At 47.2% G+C, this 22,754-nt stretch overlaps 1 protein-coding gene across 2 annotated transcripts in view; it reads right to left on the reverse strand.

Annotated features, from left to right (window-relative positions):
* The window catches only part of GTF2F2 (general transcription factor IIF subunit 2), a 98,534-nt gene that overhangs the window by 26,253 nt on the left and 49,527 nt on the right, over window positions 1–22,754 (reverse strand). For both annotated transcript variants that reach the window (XM_054973684.1, XM_054973683.1), the window contains one exon: window positions 9,878–9,977. In XM_054973684.1, the coding sequence (XP_054829659.1) occupies window positions 9,878–9,977 (100 nt within the window). The remainder of the gene's footprint in view (window positions 1–9,877; window positions 9,978–22,754) is intronic.

Genomic DNA, 22,754 nt, shown 5'->3' on the forward strand with positions numbered 1-22,754 from the left:
TGAATTTGTCTATCCTGTGGTGGAACACTCCCCTCTAGGACAATGGGTCCGGTTCTGCCGAGAAGCTGAACATCTGAGTTTGTAGTCACAACAGGGCATGGAACCACGGTTGGCGTGGCCAAAAGGGCATTATCAGAATGATTGAAGGCCTGTCCAATTGAATTTTGCCGATCACCCTGGTTATCAGGGGGAACGGGGGAAACGTGTAGAAGAGGTAAGCCGAGCACTTGAGTTGAAATACGTCCCCAAGAGATCCATGGCCTAAGCCGCCTCTGGAACAAAACTTGCAAGTCTTGTGATTTTCTTCAGAGGCAAAAAGGTCTACATTGGGAAAAACCCATTTGGAGAAAATAGAGTTTAGATAAATGTCCTGAAGGGACCACTCGTAGTTGTTCCCGTGTAACCTGCTCAAATGGTCCGTAAGTAAGTTGTCTGTGCCTGGGATATGAACCGCCAGCAACCATGGCGCATGATCTATGGCCCAATTCCAGATTCTCACCGCTTTGTTGCACAGAGTCACAGACGCTGTGCCCCCTTGCTTGTTTCTATAAAACAGAGTTGTTGTATTGTCCATGAGAATCTGGACGGTCTTGTTTTTCATCATATCTGAAAAGGAAACCAAGGCATAGAACACAGCCCTCAGTTCCAGAAGATTAATATGCTCTTGACTCTCAGATTCACCTCTCACACCATGAGCATAAGATCGTTCGCAATGAGCTCTCCAGTCCAGAATAGAGGCATCCACTGTGATAGACGCTTGTGGCTGTTTACAACCAAAGTGAACTCCTTGAAACAGAGATGCATCCTCCATAGGGCCAATCTCCCCATCCAGAGAATCTAATGGGGGAGAAACACTGAATCTATGTTACTCATTCCCAGTCTCCAACTCCGGGTCTGACAGGTGCGGAGTCCATCTGGAGCCAGCATAAGAATGGGCCCTTATGGAAGGAGATCTAGATTCTCTTCTATAAGGAAGATCCAAGCAACAAGAGCCTTGTCTGTAGTGGCAATAAGGGACCTGTTCGTCAAGGAGCTGACGCTCTCTTGAGTAGCTCCTATAGGAACAGGGGCTCACCCTGTGCCTGGAACGCCCCCTACGTTCTTGAGATGACCACGAAGACCAAGAGCCACGGGATAGTGATCTATGACTCCCTGTTGTGGTGGGGGGTTTCTCCACCAGAATGACATCTTCCTCATGGCTACTTTTGGAGTGAGGTACACTGCGGGGTGATGGTTGATCCCCTGATACTCTATGTCTCTTGCTGGGGGGTTCAGAGCCGACATCCTCTGACCATTCACAAGGATCCTGCGTCAGAAGGACACTCTCTAAGATAGTTTTGTCCTGTTTCAATGACTGATGCTTTCTCTTCTTTTTCTTTCCTAGATCAGAATGGACCAATCTCGGAACCAATGTTGGAAACGAGGGTGTCAGAGCCGAGGCAGAATCTCTAGGCTGTGAGGGTCAGTCCGAGATGGGAATTGAGGTCGAAGGTGTGCCACTTTGGGGGGGTCTTCGGATTGGAGGTTTTTGATGGAGCGCCATCCCGACAGCCTGAGGGGATGAAACAACTGCAGCTGACGTCGAGGGCGGTTGACTCCGAGGAGTCTTTGAGCCCTCTGGAACCGTACCCAATACCATGGGAGTCGGTTCCGATGCACTTCGGACCGAGGTTGGAGTCGAGTTCGGTCAGGCTCCAAGTGCATAGGAGAGGAGCACGAGCGTAGTGTTTTTGAGCCGGTCGAAGCAGGACCTACTTGGGCATTGGAGGAACTGGGCGAGGTGGAAGATCGTGCCTTAGCCGGTGGACCTGTAGCCTCCATAGCACATTTCCATAAGGAAGCTTGTAACTGTCCCACCTGCTCTGTTCTGGCCTTCAAGGTGAAGGCTCGACAATGTTTACATGCCTGCGTGTTGTGGGTCTCACCCCAACAATAGAGGAAGCTCGAATGTCCATCGGACTTGGTCACTTTTCTGTCGCAAGACACACATCGTTTGAAAAGCACTGTTTCTGACATCGTTGAAGGGCTTCAAACGAGCAGAAAAGCTAAAAACCTCTTCTCATGAGCGGCAAAAGAGGAACTGAGGGTATGTCGGGGGCGCCCCACATCTTAGCAGGCTGTTTTTGGTGGGAAGAACAGCCACGCACGGGCACAGAGAGGTGAGGGCACCCCCTAGTTGTATTGAACTATAGAAATCTCCAATATCGGCAGGCTTGTGCACGCGCAGTCCCATGTGGGACAGCACAGGAAGACCGTCGATGAACTGATGTTGTTAGGTCCAGTGATTGTGCAGTCAGACTAAATATGGGGACAGAGTTGGCATCTTGGTTTATTGCAGGCTCTGGTCCCAGAGTCTGTTGTCAGTGTTGGGAATTACATTATTACGAGTGAGAAGTTGTTTAAGGTTACGGGGCTGTCTGTGGGCAAGGAAAGATTTGCCTTCCAATGCTTGCAAGAGAAGAGTATCATTGTCCAGCACAGGTTGCATGTCACTGATAATGTGTTGAACTGTTTTCCGCTGAGAACTGTATGTAACCATCAGTGGTATTTTATTTCTAAAATAGAGTTCATTCAGAACAATGGACCCTCCGGGGCTGAACAGAGATTTAGGATTCTTATCTGAATATAGACTAAGGTCATGCCTCCTTATTGCTCCTCCTGGATCTATCTGCAGCCTTTGACACCGTAGACCATGCCATCCTGCTGAGGCATTTAGAAACAGAAGTGGGCATCAAACGATGTGCCCTGGACTAGTTTAAATCGCTTCTCACAGAACAGACTCAAAGGGTTGGTGTAGGAGATCAGCTATCTCCACAATGGGACCTATCTTGTGGGGTTCTGCAGAGTGCAATCTTATCTCCCATGTTATTTAACCTCTACATAAAGCCTTTAGAACTCATTCACAGCTATGGAGTTGGATGTCATCAATATGCAGACAACACTCAACTCTATATCTCACTATCCAAGTCCCCACAGGATGCAGTAGAAATCTTAGATCGCTGCCTGACAGCCTTGGTGAAATGGCTGAAAAATAACAAATTGAAACTGAACAGACAAGACTGAAGTGATGCTTGTTGGGAAGTCAAAGATATTGAAAGACATTGTACTCCCCACTTTCTTTTTTTCTTTTCTTTTTTTTAAAAAGATTTTTATTTTTTTATTAACTACATTGACTAACAATACAAAGGGAGAGAAGGGGGGCAGGAGAAGGAAAGAAAAAAAAACAGCAACATATAACAACACTACACTACACATAATGCTTTCCCTTCATACTGCCATTATTAAAAAATTAAAACTTTGTATGATATTGATGGAGTGGCTGACCTTGCAAAATACAAATTACAATTCAAATTAAGTCTTCCTTCCCCCCCCCCCCCGGGCCTTGGACGCAATTCTCTCTGAGCAGCTGCAACCGCAGTGCTCGTTCCCCCCCCCCCCTTTCAGACTTTGCCTTTTCTTCTTGCTTGGTGTCTTGCTGAAATTCTTGATTTTTGTCCTCAAAGTCCCTTAATTGATCTTCTGATGTTATTTTGTAAGCTTGATCTTTGTAACTGAACCAAATATCTTCCGGAAATAGCCATTTGTACTTTATTCCACGTTCCCTCAGAAGAGCTGCGAGCTTTTTATACTTAAATCTTCTTTTCCGAACTAAAAATGGGACGTCCTTCAGTATCTTAACTTTATTACCCAGAAAATCCAGATCCGCATTATATGAGTTGTATAGGATAGTGTCTCGGATCCTTTTAGATGAAAACTTGATGATGATCTCGCGAGGCAGCTGACGCTTCGTTGCATATTTTGAAGAAGCCCAACGGACTTCCAAAATGGCGCTTTTTACCTCTTCTTTAGTTGCCCTCGCGGGTGTCGCCAATAGTTCCGAGGCCAGACCCCATAAGTCCTCATTTTCCTCCTCTTTCACGTTCTGGAGGCGCAAAATTGTCTGTGTTTGTTCCACTTGTAGCCCGATGAGCTGGTTCTCCACCAGCTTTAACTCTTTATTCGTTGCCCTCACGAGTGACGCATTTTCCCGGGCAGACTTCTCTGCCCCCCTCCACTGCTTCCTTAATGGTTTTCACTTCGCTCTCAATTAAGCCCACCCCTTGATCTGTTTCATTCAGCTTGTCAACAAAGGGCTTTATGGCTTCGATAACCGACATTTTCACCAAGTCTTCGAGCGACTCTCCTTTCGCCTGCAGGGCAGCCGAAATTGACATGCCCAAAGTGGGACTCTGCTTTTTCGCTGCCATTTTAGGGGGGGGGACCGTCAACCAAATTCTGAAACTCAGCGAGGGGGAAGAGCGAGCCTTCTTAGCTTCAGATCCCACCACTCCTTCGCGTGCGCTTGTAATAACAGAAGGGATTCGCTTACTTACAGGCTTCCGCCTAGTTCTGCTCTTTGCCGTTTTCCATGGCCCGGCAGCACTCAAGGTGCCGCGCACGTCTGCCGGCCTCCATAGGGACAAACGGGCAATTTACCCCCTGCATCGATTTCAGGGGGCTCTTCCCGCCACGTCCCGGACCCTGCCTCCCTCACTGGGAGTCCTGGGGGCTAATCTTCGCAGATCAGCCGCCCGGTCAGGCTGCTCAGTCGCTTCCTCCCGGACCTGCGGAGAGGAGCATCTGACATGGCCGAGAAAACGAAACCAACTCCCCACTTTCGATGGAGTTCGTCTGACCCTTGCAAACTCGGTTAAGAGCCTAGGGGTTATACTGGATCCAGTGCTACTACTAGAAAAACAAGTTAAGGCAGCTGCAAAAAATGCTTTCTACAATCGCACTCTAGCCTGGAAGATGACTTCTTATCTCAACACAGCTGACCTGGCCACCTGGATCCATGATACGGTAACATTAAAACTTGACTATTGTAATGCACTATACATTGGTCTCCCATCTGAGTTAACTAGGAGGCTCCAATTGGTGCAAAATGCTGCAGCTCAACCGTTAGCAGGAGCAAGCAGGAGCATGAACGTCACTCCCATTCTACAGTCACTCCATTGGCTACCTATCAGTTACCATTCTTAATTCAAGGTACTGGTTATTACATACAAAGTTCTTCATGGCCTTGGCCCACCATACCTAAAGGACCACTTCCCTCCCTATGTCCCTCCACGGCAGCTTAGCTCATCTGACCAGGGTCTCTTGCAGGTGCCAGGCTGAACATGGGCAAAATCAACAGGAGCCTGTACACAAGCTTCCTCTATGGTGGCCCCTATCCTATACAACAGCCTGCCTGAGGAGGTCAGGAGAGCCCCCACACTCCTGGCTTTTTGCAAACAATGCAAAACCAAATTATTCAAAAAGGCTTTTTGCTCAGATAGGAGGGCGGTATTGTAGGGAGGGGGTCTCAGAGGCTTCGCTAATGAGTTAGGGACCATAGATTCCACCATTATGTTGCCTTACGTATTATCTGTTGCTTTAAATATGTACTCCTGTATACTACTTGTGCTTCATGTTGTCTAATGTCAGTCCTAGAATTGGCAGAGTCCAGTAGCACCTTTAAGACTAACCAACTTTACTGTAGTATAAGCTTTCGAGAGCCACAGTTCTCTTTGTCAGATGCACCTGATGAAGAGAACTGTGGTTTTCGAAAGCTTATGCTACAGTAAAGTTGGTTAGTCTTAAAGGTGCTACTGGACTCTTTGCCATTTTGCTAACTAAATATAGCCTCACTCCGACACTGGTGTTATGCAATGCCAGGTCCATCAATAATAAGACCAAAACACTGCAGGATTTCCTTGCAGCAGAAACTATGGACCTGGCATGCATGACCGAGACCTGGGTGAGGGAAGGTGAAACAGTCGCCTTGGGAGAACTGGCCCCACCAGGTTTCTCGGTCCTTCACCAGTCCTGGACGGATGGCTGGGGGGGTGGGGTGGCAATACTCATTCAAGAGTCTTTTTCCTTCAGGACACTCCCCACACCAAAGATCACTGGCATTGACTGTGTTGGCCTGGTGTGGGATGCAGAAGAGAGTTTGGCTATCTACTTGGTGTACCGACTGCCTAGCGCACCAGTAGCTACCCTGTCGAGCCTGGTGGAGGCGGTATCGGGGTGGGCATTGGAGCACCCTAGACTGTTGGTCTTGGGTGACTTCAATGTCCTTGTCGATGACACCACCTCTACTCAGGCTGCAGACCTGGTGTCATCCATGGCAGCACAGGGACTCTCCCAGTTTGTTTCCGCTCCTACACATCAAGTGGGCCACACTCTGGATCTGCTCTTTGGGGTGCGGGTTCAGGTGGACCTAAATGCTATTACAGTGGTGCCGTGGTCGGACCACCATGTCCTGAAGGCTCGTCTGGGAGTGCCAACCCCCTCCTGCATGGGCGGCGAGCTGATTTATGCTTGCCCGTAGAAACTCATGGATCCGATTGGTTTCCAGAATGCTCTGTGGGATCCGATGCCCCCTGGCGGTTCGTTGGATGAACTGGTGGAAGATTGGCAGGACCGTCTCTCAAAAGCCATCGATGAGATCATTCCCCATTGCCCTCTCCATCCATGTGTCAGACTGGCTCCTTGGTATACAGAGGAGCTACGTCAGATGAAACGGAAACTGAGACGGCTAGAGCAAGTGTAGCGACGGAATCGTAGTAAAGAGGCAAGATCATCTTATAGAGCGTTTATGAAGGCCTATGAGATGGCTGTGAAGGCGACGAAGAGGAAGTACTTTGCCACCTCCATAGCGTCTGCAAGCTCACACCCGGTAAAATTGTTTCAAGATGTTCGGTCTCTAGTCTCCCTCTCGCAGGGGACTGCCAAATTAGGAATTTGGCCATTAGCTGCGAGGCTTTTGGGAGCTTCTTTGCAGATAAAATCTTGTCTCTCCGGTGCGATCTGCCAACCACGGTTGATACAGTGAGGGAACTGGAGGCCCTTTGGCCGTCTTCTGGTCTGATTTTAGATTACTTCAGCCTGGTCTCCCAGGAGGAAGTGGACAGGATCCTGTGGCTGGTTAGGCCCACTACGTGTTCCCTGGACCCCTGCCTGTCGTGGCTGGTGAAAACCAGCACCGATAGGTTGGGGGCCCAATTGGAGGATATTATTAATTCATCATTAAGTTCTGGGGTCTTTCCCAGGGTGTTGAAGGAAGCCGTGGTGAGGCCTTTCTTTAAAAAGCCATTTTTGGACCCCACCCGCCAAGTTACTGTCCACTATCAAACCTCCCATTCTTGGGAAAAGTGATTGAGCAGGTGGTGGTGGAACAGCTGTAGGCTTTCCTAGAAGATACTTCTGTCCTGAACCCATACCAGTCCAGTTTCCGCCCGGGCCATGGGACGGAGACAGTGTTGGTCACCCTCATGGACAATCTCCGCAGACACCTGGATCAAGGCGGGTTGGTGCTGCTGATATTGCTAGATCTCTCAGCGGCGTTTGACATGGTTGACCATGAGTTGTTGGCCTACCGTCTCGCCGATGTGGGGATCCCAGAGACGGCCTTGCAATGGCTTGTCTCTTTTTCTACGGTCGGGGACAGAGGGTGTCCACGTGCCAGTCACTGGTATGTGGCATCCTGCAGGAGACGATACTCTCCCCCATGTTGTTCAATCTTTATATGCGCCCTTGCCCAGCTGGTGCGGAGTTTCGGACTGGGTTGTCGTCAGTATGCAGATGACACCCAGTCGTATCTGTTGATGGGCGGCTGACCTGGCTCTGCCCCAGATGCCCTTCTGAGAGCTTGGGTTGGGTGAAGCAGAGCAAACTGAAGTTGAACCCTGTGAAGACAGAGGTCCTGTACTTGGGCCTTGGCTGTCGGATGCCAGGTTCCACCTCCCAGCCTTGGGGGGGGGCGTTGGTGCCCGTCTCATCGGCTAAAAGTCTTGGCGTGATCTTAGATTCCTCCCTGTCTATGGAGACCCAAGTCACATCTGTTGCCCAGACTGCTTTTTTCCATCTGCGGCAAGCCAGGCAACTTGCCCCCTATCTCTCAGCCCAGGACTTAACGACAGTGATCCATGCAACGGTCACCTCCAGGCTGGACTACTGTAACTCACTCTACGCAGGGCTTCCCTTGGGTCTGATCCAGAAACTACAACGGGTCCAGAACGCTGCTGCTTGTTTCCTGATGGGTGTTCCATACAGGACACACATTACACCAATCCTACAGCAGCTTCACTGGCTCCCCATGGAGTTCTAGATCCGTTTCAAGGTGTTGGTTTTAACCTTTAAAGTCCTAAACGGATTGGGACCAGCATACCTGAGGGACCATCTCTCCCTGTATGTGCCCCAGAGAGCACTTCATTCAGCGGGCAAGAACTTACTGGTGATCCCTAGTCCTAGGGAGGCCTGTTTGGCCTCGACCAGGGCCAAGGCCTTTTTGGTCCTGGCCCCAACCTGGTGGAACTCTCTGTCTGAGGACACTCGGGCCCACTGGCATCTTGTATCATTTCAGCGGGCCTGCAAGACGGAGATGTTCCACCAGGCTTACGTTTGAGGCCAGCGCCAGGACCATCATTGAGCCCCCCACCGGTCTCCGGTATTCGAGTCCAGCTCGTGTGTCTGTCTACCTCCTCTTTGTATGCTGGCGGCAGGAATGTGTAGCCAACTATATCAGGTTTTTGTATATATATAATTTTAATTGCTGAATTTTATTGTAATTCTATTTTATGACTGTTGTACCCCATCCTGAGCCCACTTGTGGGGAGGGCAGGTTAAACACCAAATAAACTAAGCTAAATTACTACAGACTAATACGGCTAACTCCTCTGGATCTAAGCCCTAGAATTATGTTCTGTTTCAGCAATTCTTCAGCCCCGTATTGGATCCGTGCTAATGCTATGTCTTTGTAAACTTATATTCATTTACCCTATGACATTGTTTATGGAAATGTCCTTGACACTGTGATGGAAATCCCTGCCCTTGCTACTGATTGTACTAATATCACATCATGTAATCCGCCTTGAGTCTCAGTAAGAAAGGCGGACTATAAATGGCATAGATAAAAAAATAATCTCACTACAGATGCTAATTTGTGCTCTAATCAAGCTGCATTGTCTTTTGCATCTTACTTTGCTACACCCGCACTGTACCTTTACATCCTGTTGCCCTTCCATGTAACTATCCACCTCCTTTGGCTGGGATATAAAGGCTCAAGAAACTCTATTCCTACTTGTGTCTGAAGAAGGGAGCTCCGACTCTCAAAAGCCTACACATCTTGCTGGTCTCTCAACTCAAATCCTGTTAGATTAAGTGGTATTCCTTATCTGTACATGTCACTTAGTCATACATGGATCTTGATGCCATCCATCTACTGAAGCCACTGTCTTGTTAGCCTTCTCTGACTCAGGGGCTGGCATCTCAGAGTGTCAAGCAGAGGTTAGGAACTGGATGTGGATGAACCAATTAAAGGAACCCAGACCAGCTAGAAGTCTGAAGACCTGCTAGTTTACAGGCGTTGGAGAAAAGTGAAAGGGGCCCAGCAACAAGTCCAAACTCCCACTTCAAAGCATACATGAAGCACCCACTCTTAATAGGTTTCAATGGATTCAGTGCATGAGCCAGCCAAATCTAAGCACTTTTAAGTTTTAATTACTCCAAAGGGGGAGATTAAGGCATGTGTGTAATTCTCCCTTTGGAACAAATGGATCTTGAAGTACTTAAGTTTGTCAGAATTGTGATTCTCTCGCTCCTGTTTAGAATAGTAGAGGCAGAGCTCACCCGCAGCTGCATCACTTACAAGAACAAGTGAAAAGGGCAAGATTACAATACATTTATAAGTAGATGCTATTGTACTTTTTAAAATAATGAAAAGTCAACAACTGAACTGAATCCACTGCAGCGGAGTGAGATTGGAGTGGTGAATTTCATGCAGGAAATCTGCCAGGAGACTTTAGAAAAGTGGAACAGCAGAAAAAGTGGAAGCAGCAGAAAAGTAACTCACATTATACTGATGGTTAGCCACAGGTTTGTAATTGGTGGTTACAGCTTTATCTAGCTGCTTGGTCCAGCTTACAGGCTTGGATGATTCTTCTATTTGCAGCCTAAAATAGGAAAGACAAAAAAATATGAAGAACATCAAATGCTTGCTCATGAACATGGGGAACATGGGGAGCATAGTTCCTGCTGCTTTCTTCAGGAAGGGTGTCAGTGTTGGAATCAGTGCAGAAAAGAGCACTGACCCGGTCAAGGGACAGATGCGTTTGGAATTTTCCAGTTTAGGAGAAAAAGGTACTTACAAAAATTAGTAAGTAGGTATGCAAGTGATTTACAAAAATTAGGAACAGAACTCAGGAATGGAAATATTTTTCTCCTCACATATTTTGGGTCATCCGATAAAACTGACTGGCAGCAGATGCACAATAGCTAAAGGAGCTTTTCACTCAACACACAACCTATGAAATTCATTGCCATGGCATAGCTGACAGCCACTACCCTAGGCTCAAACTCAAAAAGATGCCCAAAGCACTCTTCTCTGTAAATAGCAGCAGATGTGTGGGGGCCCCATTCAGGCCCAGGTGCAATGAAGGAATGAGGGGTTTGCCTTTCTCCTCGGCTGCTCCTTCCCTGCGACAGCCCCAGGCAGCTTCTGCTTACTCCACTGGGGCAAAGGGGCTGGAGAGCCCTGTAGGCTGCCTGCCGGTTTTCCCAGCTAGGGAAATAGCAGCACAGCCGTTCCTCTTGGCATCAGGAAAATGGGAGGGTTGAAATCCTCGCCTGCATCAGAGGCCCTGCCTTAGTTGGGGCAAACTTTAGGGCTGAAAGGACCAAGTCTAGAGGTTAAGCTCTAACATATTAGTGCTCTTTTTCTCTCATATTTACAGGGATTAATATTCTAATACTGCATCAAACAAACTCCAAGTCTGAATCAAAAAACCAAAAAGGCATTTTCTTTCTCACACATCAATCAATGGTCCTAATGAGCTCAGTTCAGAATATCACTTCAGTCATGAAGCATTACATTGAAGGAAGAAGTTACATCTCTGCAATCAAACACAGCATCCATGCAAGAAAAAATAGTCGCACTAGATAATAAATGATGCAAAAACAATCTTAAATTAAGAGGGTAATACAAACCTTGCAGCATTTATCCTACTATATAAAACCCAGGCTGTATTGGTGACAACTCCCTTTTTATCTCTGCGCAGGTGCACTGATGGGCATATGGGTTTGTCTGTGCCAGGATAAAAGGTGAGTCATTGGTGTGGTCTGGTGACCCAGCGGGGCTGCCACAGGGCCTTGGGAGGACCACACCAGGCCTCTGAGGGGCCACGGAGGCATTGGGAAGGTGCAGCATGGCTGCATCACAGAGGCAGTCTTGGGAGGGTTGCTAGTCTCTAAGTAGTTGGCAAATAATTTAAACCTAGAGAAGGAAGTAGCCCCAGCAATTGCCAGGGCCTATCGTTTGGGCCCACTAACCAGAGCCTGTCCCCAACAGCCCAAGGAATGTTTTGATCCCATTTGTTCATTCAAGATCCAGAGACAGAGTTTTGAGAGAAACAGGTCGAAAGGAAAGTCTGAACTGCAAGGGCAGAAAAGTTCTGGCATTACTAGACCTTCCTCCTGAAATGCTGGGAAAAAAGAAGGCTTCTCAAACCAATCTCTCTAGAGCTGGCATTCATTATAAATTGAGCCCCTCTTCAAACATAATGGAGCAGTACATCAAGCAAGGGATTTAGAATCAGGAAAACAACTTCTTTCAGCATTGAACCTTCAACTGACACTGGAGGAATAACAAGAAGCAAACAAAAATATGGCAAAGCAATGGAGCTGAGTCCCGACAGCTAGAAGAGAAAAAGAAACTGACAAGCAAGATTCAGATCTTAATCTGCAGCAGTTAAATACACTGATTATTTTTATGTTGTGTGAAAATTAGTTAAATTCTCAGTTATCTACTTGTTAGCTGTTAGGTAGGTTATCTGCATTAATGTATAAAAGTGCAATTTTGTTAGCAAAACCTAAATTGCTTAAATGACATGTTAGTATTTGTCCGGAGCAGGCCTCGCCTGTGCCGGACTGGGCCCGGCCGGCCCTTCCCCCACTCCCACCCCCCCAGTGCCCCGACCCGACCTCCAACCCCCCCCCCGCCCCCAGCACTCACCAGGGGGACGAGTCTCTCCCAGGCGGGGGAGACGTGGCCAGACTCTCCGGCGCACCCCTCCGAGGAGGCGAGGCCTCCGGGCGAGCCACCGTGGGGGCAGGAGCGGCCGCCGACGCCGCGCGCTCCGGCGCACCCCTCCAAGGCGGCGAGGCCTCCGGGGTTGGCTGGGAGCAGGGTTGGCTGGGAGCAGCAGGGAAGGGGAGAGACGGACAGGCACGGGTGCCAATGGGGGCAGGGAGACCAGGAGGCAGAGCCAATGGTGGTGGGTCAGCACGTGGGATTGGTGGCCAACACAGGGGTGGGGAGGGGAGCCACTATAAGAGGGAGGTTCCCAATGACGCCGGGGAGGAGTAGCTGGCTGTGAGAGAAGCACAGAGAGAGGGACAGAGGCTCACAGGCCAGCAGACAGGATGTCAGGTCCAGAAGGCTGTCTTGTATTGCTTTGCTTAACCGACTCCATTTTTAATCCTTTCAGTGTTTAGTGCTCTCTTCACAGGTGCCAAGGTTCCCAGGCAGCTATATCACAGAAGAGGATTGTTTTGGCTACCGACGTTCCACCAAGAACCGGCCTTGGGAAACTTTCGCTATCCTGACTTCAAAGGGGTTGTTTTGAGAACTATGGGGGGAGGTTGGGCCTACTGTGATCTGTTACTTTGTACCTCATGCTTTGCCAGTCATTGGTAACAATGCATATGTACCATCCTGAATATTGCATTCAGGCTAGTGGACTATAATGAACTATTTCTTCAGTAAAAGCCTTTTGGAAACAATGGACTGTTGTCTGATTGCAGGAGGTAGTCTGGAGTAAGGACATTATCTAGCCACAGTTCTGACACAGGAGACAGACGCTGGTGCTGAAACCACTGTCCCTGCTTGGTCTGAGGCGGAGGGAACTCCACACCTCCCTCTGGTGGCGGCCTGAAGGGCTGGAGCGGGAGGAAGGCGGAGCCGGCGGGGCGGGGCCTCACAGTATTAGTTAAGGAATTATATATTATAGCTAGGTTAGAGAAGATTAAAAGACCTTTACCTTGCTTACTTGCCCTCATAAGTAGAGTGATTCCAGGTTAGGGGGCTTTTGAGTCTTTACTCCCTAGGCCCCAAGGTCTTCAAAGTGCCCTAGATATTGAAGGGCTATAGATCAGAAATTAGTTATTAGTTTGTGTTAATTGTTAAAGTTTTTCATTCCTGCGTGAAGGGATTAGTTAAAGACTTAAAGACTTTTATTTTTGTTAAACTTGGCAATACGAGGGGATTAATTACGGGTAACTACAAACACAACAGAATATAATTATTACGTTTTGGAAGGCAATCACTTGGAATTGTAGGGAGCTTAATAACCCAATAAAACTCAAAAGAATATCAAATGCATTAACTAGAGTACCTCCTCATTTTGTTTTTCTCCAAGAAACGCATCATAAAAAGACAGTCAAACGTGTACTACGTTCTAACTGGTTTAACCACTCTTTTCAAGCACCTGGCTCTTCAAAAAGCAAGAAGAGTAGCCATTCTCATTTCAAAAACGTTCCTTTTCAAATCACTAGGGTAAAAATTAATCCTAGAGGACATTTTCTATTTGTGAGAGGTACACTTGTCCTTTAACTCTAGCCTCTATTTATGCCTCAAATTCAGACCAATTATACTTTATAAAAATACATTAGAACTGGCTGTATTTCAGCAAGGGGAGCTTCTCATTGGATGTGACCTAAATTATATTCTTGATTTTGAAATGGACAAAACTCACAAAAAAGCTCACCCCCAAGTTAAAAAAGATGCGCCTTCAACATTAAAAAAAGATTCTTGAGACGCATCATTTGGAAGATGTGTGGAGGGTTTTCAATTCTGGCATTAAGGAATTCACATATTCTGCAGTACATAATGTTTATATACATGTTGCTTTTCTTTTAGCTTCCTTTTTTTAAACTCAAATCCTTCCTCCAGCAATAGGCAATAGGAACTTGTCAGATCACTCTTGGGTTTCTTGCCAAATAACCAACAGAACCTCTGATGGAAAAGGGCCGAATTGTTCCTTAAACAAACGTCTATTACTCAATGAAAGCATTTGTAATGAGATATCCAAAGAAATGGATGATCTAAATTCAAACTGTGATGTGGCTCAAGACCTAGTCTGGGATGCCTTTAAGGCTGTAATTAGGGGCAAAATAATATCCATAGCCACGGCCCATAAAAAGACAAGACAAAAACTAATCTCAGAAATAAGAACTAATTCTAGATTTGGTTATATACTATAAGGCAATTTATATTTCTACTATGGTAAGACTTAACCAGCAAAGACAAATCTGACTAGACTAATATATTTAATTCATATTTTTATCCAATAGATATACAAAGTATTATATATGGCAACGAAATAAATTCACTCAGGCAGTTTTGAACATTTGGGATACATTTTAAGCATACATTCTTTTACTTGCTCTTCTTCCATCTCAAACCTCAACAAAAGTTTATATATTTTAGAAATAACATGTTCCTCATTTATACAGAGGGCAATTTCAAATTCAGTTTTAGATAGCTCAAAGTCATAGTCATAGTTTCATTTAAATGTCATAGTCTAATTTAAATGTCTCCAAGATTTGCATATAGGGAAACCATTGGCAAGTAGACATGGGCACGTATCGAAATACGAATCAAATGTCATGATGAATCGGGCCGGTTCATGTTTCACAAAATGCATTTCGTGGGGCCGCAGTTTTCACAAAATTCACGACTTTGGGGGCTAATTCGTTCGATTTGTGAATTATTTGTGATGCCAGAGAGGCTGGCGCCGATCCACTGATTCCCTAGGCAACATAGGCCCAGAATGTCTGCAGACCTTTTGTTGCCATTGGAAACCCCAATCGTAGCCCACATAAACTTGATAGGCAGCTCTCCCCACCAACTGGAGAGCTTCCATTCTGCCCTATGCAGTAAGGATCACGGGGGTTAATCCCCTAGGCAATTGAGGAGATGGGCCTTCTGTAGCCATGGGAACACCAATCTCATCCCTCCAAACCCTGTTAGGCAGGTCTGTCTGCCAACCAGAGACAACCTGTTCTGCTCTGTGTGAGCATTTCTTATATAAGGCACAGCTCTCTGCCTCGTGCTTTTCAGTTCCAGTAGACAAAGGGAGAGGGAGCACCTGTTGCCGGGATGTGAAGTGAGAGAGTGGAATTGGGAGCCTTTGGCTGGATTGGCTGCTGCTTTAAAAGAGACTGAAAAGCCTCTTGTTTTCAGCGCTAGGCCTTGCTGGGAAGGTCATTGGATGAGGTTGCCTTCTTTCCTCCACCCCACCCAACCTCAGTCTCAGGGCATTGGCTGGCTCTGGGGCCTAGCTTGACTGAGGCCTACTTTTTTCCCTTTAATTTTCTTTGCTTATATTCTTATTTAGAGCATTTGTTCTTGCTGGCTTGTTGGGTGAGGGTGGGCAGATGAGAGCCTGCTGAATTCTCCCTGCGAGTTTGGCATCTCTGGGTATGAAGGAGGCCATTGAAGCGCCCTGGGTTCTGATGAATCACGAAACTAACAAATCATTTTGCAAAATGGGACAATTTCGTGAAAGTTCGTGATTCGTGGAATGTGACGAAACGCTCGCTTCGTTTTTTCCTATTTCGTGCCCATCTCTACTGGCAAGTGTGACCTCTCTTGCCCTCTGCTAAGTCCTCTCTTGATTTAATTTTAACTTGGCCTTGAGAAAATTCTAATAAATCATGTTAAGTTAATCATTTAGGTGGACTCACCATTTCCTTTCTAAAATGAACTTCTTGCGACAACAACTAGAGAAGTATTTTCAAAGACAACCTAGGTTTGTATTTATTCCATACTCTCATAATGGCACGCCTTACATAATGACACATCTTTTACCTATATAATGATTATTATACTCTGCGTTGGCTTTAACTTTGTCATATGATGCCACCCAAATTTTAAGTCGTGCCCTTCAAGTTCCAATAGTCTTCTATTTTTAACATTATCCATTCCTTCATCCAAACCAAACAGTTGGCCACAAAATATACTCTCAAATCTGGTACACCCAAACCTCCTCTTTCCTTTGTATCCTGTAGAACCTTAAGTTTAACCCTTGGTTTTTTGCCTTGCCATATAAATCTCAATATATCCTTTTGCCATTGCTTAAATGGTGCCTCAGTTGTCAATACTGGAATTGCCTGAAACAGGAATAACATTCTAAGTAAAACATTCATTTTAATTAAAAAGAGTCCAGTAGCACCTTTAAGACTAACCAATTTTATTGTAGCATAAGCTTTCGAGAATCACAGTTCTCTTCGTCAGATGCATGAACTGTGACTCTCGAAAGCTTATGCTACAATAAAATTGGTTAGTCTTAAAGGTGCTACTGGACTCTTTTTGATTTTGCTACTACAGACTAACACGGCTAACTCCTCTGGATCTATTCATTTTAATTGTAGCTATTCTTCCCAACAACGATACTGGAAATAAAAAAAATACCATCAATCAAGCAATGGATATATAAAAACTGGGACCTGATAGTTATGGACAAAATCTCTGAACATCTAAAAATAATGGACAACAAAGCTTTTCAGTCAAATTTCATGGAAAAGTGGTTTCCATTGTTTAATTATATTTCAAATTATGCATCTATAGATACTTCATTGCAAAAAAAAATACTTGGACTTTGTATTCTATTAATCTCAGTTATGTACTATATTTCTCTTCACACCTGTTCCAGTTAATGCTAAGATTATTTTAACCTTTAGAATTTTAAATTGTGTAAGTTTGAGTTGTATGTTATGTTATAAAAATAATGGAAAAGTCAAAATAAAAAGTTTTTTAAAAAGAAAGAAAAAAGCTCACGGCGGGGAAGGAGGGAGGGGTGTGTGCCTGCACAGAGGGCCACTCGATGAGCAACCATTACAGGTAAGTGCCACCCTGTTTTCATGGCTGCTGACTGTAATTTGGCAGGGAACTTCAGGACCCAGACACATCAGAATGAGAGCGGATCGGACTCTTCTGCGGCTGCTTCCGAATAGCAGCCCCCTCCCTCCATCACTATCCTGGACCACCTCTGGGAAGCTCTCTTCCCTCCTAAGGCTCTGACTCCTTCCCCCCGCCCCCTTCGGCATTGTTGGTTTAGCTCTACTGACAATGCTGCAGCTACCCAGCTCTTCCAAGACCTACTCAACAGGGGAAATAAGTGGCAGCCAAGGGTGGAAAACCGGCAGCAGAAAAACTAGGGCTCACCAAAGTGCCAAATTGAAACAGGGAACAGTATTACTGGCTGATACTTTCGCACAAAGGTACCAAGACTCCTTGGCCTCTAACAGGCAGAGAGAGATGGTAATTAAAAGATGCCGCATTAGAGCATGTTATTAGAGCATTTTTTCACCTGAGCTTCCTTCCAGGCACAGGAAGAACAGCAGCAGATTATGTTCCCTGCTTACCTGAAATGTGCTATCCTAAAAACGAGGCCCCTCCCCATGCCCATTGCCCACATGTCAACCACCCTCTTCTGCTGCACTGGCCCCCCGGAGCATGGACAGCGCAGACTGTACAAGGTTTACTAGCAGGTTACAGTTCTCCACAACTAGGCATGCAGGGGAGTGGAGAGTTTTTCAAGGATCCCTGAACAAGCCAGGCCACAATCTCTATAATGGAAGGGAGCCCAGTGCGGCTACATAAAGGCCATGGCAATGCTCCAATATTGGATGCACTACAAGTGTGTGCACGTACTACTTTTATAAATGATCATGAAACAAAGGCTGTTCCCACTCACACTTAAGGACACATACATATATTTATTTAAAATATTTATAAAATGTTTATACACAGATATATCTTCGCAAATTCAAGGCAGCTCACAAAACTGCAAAAGCTGCAAGAATGCAACACTGGAGGAACCCAACAAGTTAAAACCAAAACAAATGCAGTTAAAGAACAATACCTGCTGTTAAAAGCCAATGCATACAGTGAGAAAAGAGCCTGACGGTACAGTGGCCAGAGTGATGGACTAGGAGCTGGGCAACCCAGGTTCAATTCCTTGCTCTGCCAGGGAAGGAAGCTCGCTGGGCAGCCTTGGGCCAGTCACACACAAACAAACAGGATTTGTTATGAGGAAAACATGGAGGAGAATGATGAGTTCCCAGTGAGGAGAAAGGTGGGGTATAAATGAAGTTACGGAAAAATAAAAATTTACCCTACCCCAAATGCCCACTGGAATAAGGCAGTCTTGCACACCTTCCTGGATGTGGCACGTGAAAGTGCTGTTGCCCTCATTCCAACAGGCTATTCCATAGGAACAGACCAACCACAGAGAACGCCACAGCCTGTCACTAAATGGACTATCCCATCCAAGGGCACCACCAGGAGCCGGCTGGCTGAGGAACGGAGCTGGGCACAGACACATGCTGGAGAGGACACAGGAACTATCAGAACATCTAGCGCAAGAACGAGTGCAAGAAAATAACCCGCTGTGACGGCCCAGAGAAGGCTGGACCCTCTAGGCCAGATTGACAGCCAGCATTACACCAGTGCTTCTGCCTAGTTGTGAGTCAGACACCATTATGAAGACTGCCCAGGAACAGCTTGGTTCATCTGTGCTTGATTGGCAAGAAAATGTGCGTGAGTCCTTCTGAACGTACAGGCTTACACTGCCATAAGAAAAAAACGTAATGCTGAAACTGGCACTTAGCTCTCTGTTCTGTTCCTTTCTTGAACAACTGAAACTCCTCTTCGCCAGAAGGAATCTCTGCGCAGGAAGCTGACATGCTAACAGGAGGAGAGGAATGGATCCTCTCCCATCATTCTGCCACTGCCCAACTTTAGGGATGACATCCACATGCCCCTCACACAGTCCCTCCTCGAGTTTAGGAGGCCACGCCATCTCCATCCTAGGGAGGCACAAGCAGGAGCGGCGCCAGGGTTTCTGGCACCCGCAGCCAGCTGGGCATGCATATGCACACCAGCCTGCGTGATGACGTTGCATGCAACATCATAACGGGCATGCGCGCAAGCTGGCCCGATTGCTGCGGCAGGCGGCTGGGACAGTGTATGGGTGGCCTCCCAGCTCTCCTGCTTGGTTGCCCTACGCCGCCTCAGACACCTGCCCACGGCTGCTGCACCTGGCTGGGGGCGTGTGCTGGCAGTGGCGGCAGCGCAGGGTAGGAAGGCTGGGACGCTGTAGCTCCATGGGGCGCGCTCCCGCCTCCCAGCGCCTCCTCCGGCGCCCCCTCCAGCTCCCTGTGCCCTGAGGCAAACGCCTACTTGGCCTCAATGGGCGCACCAGCCCTGGGCACTAGTGAGCTCAGAGTACTGTGGGCAGCAGCTAGAGCAAGGGCAGTACTGTGGGCAGCAGCCCATCCACGTTCTATGATGGGTGACCATCCTGGGCAGATCCCAGAATCCAGGAATAATCCCCAGGTCGCAAGAAGATATACAAGGTTACAAACAAATCCCGCAAGGCATTAACACACATATACCAATAGCCTGCTCATGTGCAGATGTTAGTTTTAAAGGCTGCACAAATAGGTAAAAAGAAACAAACAAAAGGTAGTGATCAGCCAAGGGGAGGAATGGGGTGACTGGGAAGAGAGGAAACTAGGCCATTTAGCAGAGTAACAGATACTGGGTGGGCACAGCTGAGGGTGGGACTTCCCCCCATAGTATTACACACAGAGAAGTGGGCATCCCCAAGAGAAAAGTGTTAGCCAAGTCCTTCACATGTTGTGCTACTCTTCTGACTACAAGTTAGTCTTGGAGGAAAAAGATTAGTCTTGGAAAAGAGTAACGCAGGTTAGTATTGGAAAAAAGTAACACACACACACACACACAACAAAAAAAGTGGTGCAGCTCATACTGCCACCTCATTACCTTCTCATTCTTCCATGACAGTACTGTTCAATAGTTAGAGTGCCGGACTAGGATCTAAGAGACCCTTGTTCAGCTCCCTATTCACCATGAAACTTACTGGGTGACCTTGTCCTTGGGACGGCCAATCACTCTCCATACAGCCTATCTCACAGGGTTGTTGTGGGGAGAAAACAGAGGAAGGGAAAGACCTGCATATGCCACTCTGAGCTCCCTGAAGTGTGGAGTGGAATATACTAAATAAATTTGGCAGTAATATTGCTGAGCATTTAGAGTCCAGTTACTACCCCATGGGCTTCGCCTTAAATAAGGGGCAGCCAAAACCTCTGACAAATAGAATGGTAAATGTCAAGGCCTCCATAGGCCCCAAGTCCCAGGAAGTGGCTGCTGCCCAAGGACCCACCAGGGCCCAGCCGAGGAGAGGGACAGGCGTGAGCCTTTGAGAAAAGGAGGTACAATTTCAGATGCTGGAAGACACATGGAGAGAGGCAGGCAGAACAGCAAGCAAGGCTGAAGCACTGCGGCGCACAGAATCTCTCTCTCTCCCTCTCTCTGGAAATGATGTGGGGTGGTGGATCTGCAGCCATGTAACAATGCTCCTTTGTTTCCACCTGCACTTTACATACACAATTGTAACTGAAGCACGTATTACAAATGCCACAAGCACTCTCCCCTCTCCCAAAGGAAAACAACCCTGCCCCAGGAATAATAGATTGCTTACCTGTAACCAATTTTTTGAGTGGTCATAAGGCAATGGCAAACCACCCCATAACCAAAAAAGTCTGCCAAGAAAACGTCGTGATGCAACGTCCCCCCATGGGTCAGTAATGACTCGGTGCTTGCACCTTTACCTTTTTTATGTGAATTCACACTGAAGGGCTTTACACCTGCACAAAGTAAGAGCCTAGATACCAGAGCTAGTGTTTAGGTGCTAAAACCTGCCTGCTAAGAGATGCAGCTTCAGTCTATACATGCCAAGAGAGGTGGATTTATACCTTCATGCCCAGTTCCTTCCAATAGATGTAAGATTATGCTGCAAGTTAAAGGTACCTGTTGCAGAGATGAAGGGCAGCCTGTATAAACAGGTAAGCAACCTGTTTTTATTTCTTTGCCGTCTCTGTGCATCACACTGATAGATGCAGACTACAAAGTAGACAAACCTGGAGGCAGATACGGATGAGTCAAATGAAGAGGGGGTGGAACGCTGCTTGCCAAAGGAGGCACCAGCTGTAGCTCAGCCGTCAAGGGCAGAACGTTTGAGGAATGTGGATGGCTTGGCTGAGGTAGCCAACTCTACAAAAATGAAGGAGGAATCCCTCTGCTGAAGACCAAACACGTGACCACAGCTCTAGTGGGATGAGCCTGATGTGGCAGGGGAGCAGCTCAAGCATCAACCGGAGGCACAGTTCCCATCGCCTGGGAAATCCAGCCGCAGAAGCACTGGGAGGAAGACATGCAGTCCCTTAGTTGCAGCACAAGCGGCACAGAAGGAGACTGGGGAGACATCTGGTGGGGCTCTGCACACACAAGGAGGGGGTCCAGGGAATGCACAGCCCGCTCGCTACCTGAAGTTGGAGATGGAAAACAGAAACTATGGTGATTTTAAGTGTGTGTGTGTCTTTAAATGCTTAGTGTGGTACAGATGGAGTGGAAGAGAAGGATGAGTGAGTGAGGTGATTGGTTGATGACTGAGAGTGTGGGCGGAGTGAACTACAGTTTTTAGTTACTGAGTGCAGAGAAAAGACTCAGTCTGGGCAAAGCAGGCAACCTGTGTGGAAGCCTGAGGAGATTCTCATTCTAGTCCATTTAGGCAACCTGTGTGGAAGCCTGAGGAGATTCTCATTCTAGTCCATTTAGGCAACCTGTGTGGAAGCCTGAGGGGATTCTCATTCTAGTCCATTTAGGCAACCTGTGTGGAAGCTAGAGATGGGCACGAAACGGGGACAAAACGTTCTGTGCCTCCTGCTTTCAGTTCTAGTAGACAGAGGGAGAGGGAAGAGCTGTTGCTGGGTTTAGAGTGAGAGGGAATGGACTTGGGAGCTTTGTGCTGGATTTGCTGCCACTTCAAAAGACTGAAAAGCCACTTTCTTATTTTCTGCTCTTGTCCTTGCTAGGAAGGCTGTTGGGTGAGGGTGCTTTTTTTCCTCCACCCTACCCCACCCCAGTCTCAGGGCATTGCCTGGCTCTGGGGCCTAGCTTGACAGAGGCCACCCCCCACCCCCCCGAGCCTGTGGAACCCAGGGGAACAGAAGGGAGGCGATCTCCCAGTCAACGTATTGCAATCTTCACCAAACTTGGAAGGTGGCTGGAGGAGAGCCTGCTGACATCTCCCTACGAGTCTGGCATCTCTGGGTATGAAGGGGGCCGTTCGTTGTAGGACCCTGGGATCTGACAAATCACAAACCTAACGAATCATTTCGTGAAAGTTTGTGGTTCATGGTTTGTGGAATGTGACAAACCATGAAACTCCAGAGTTATGTCCCTTATATAAGAAACGCTCACATAGAGCAGAACAGGAGATCTCTGGTTGGCAGACAGACCTGCCTAACATGGTTTGGAGAGATGAGATTGGTGTTCCCATGGCTACAGAAGGCCCATCTCCCCCCTGCTTGTTGCTCTCATAGAACAGAACAGGAACTCTAAGGTTGGCAGGGAGAGCTGCCTATCAAGGTTATGTGGGCTAAGATTGGGGTTTCTACGGCAACAAAAGGTCTGCAGACATTCCGGGCATATATTGCCTAGGGAATCAATGGATTGGCACTAGCCTGTCTGGCATCACAAAGCATTCACGAATCGAATGAATAGGCCCCAAAAGTCGTGGATTTCATGAAAAATGCGGCCCCACAAAATATGTTTTCGTGATCCACAAATCAGCCTGATTTGT

This window comes from Eublepharis macularius, chromosome 3 (genome assembly GCF_028583425.1).
Source record: "Eublepharis macularius isolate TG4126 chromosome 3, MPM_Emac_v1.0, whole genome shotgun sequence".
Classification (NCBI taxonomy): Eukaryota; Metazoa; Chordata; class Lepidosauria; order Squamata; family Eublepharidae; genus Eublepharis; species Eublepharis macularius.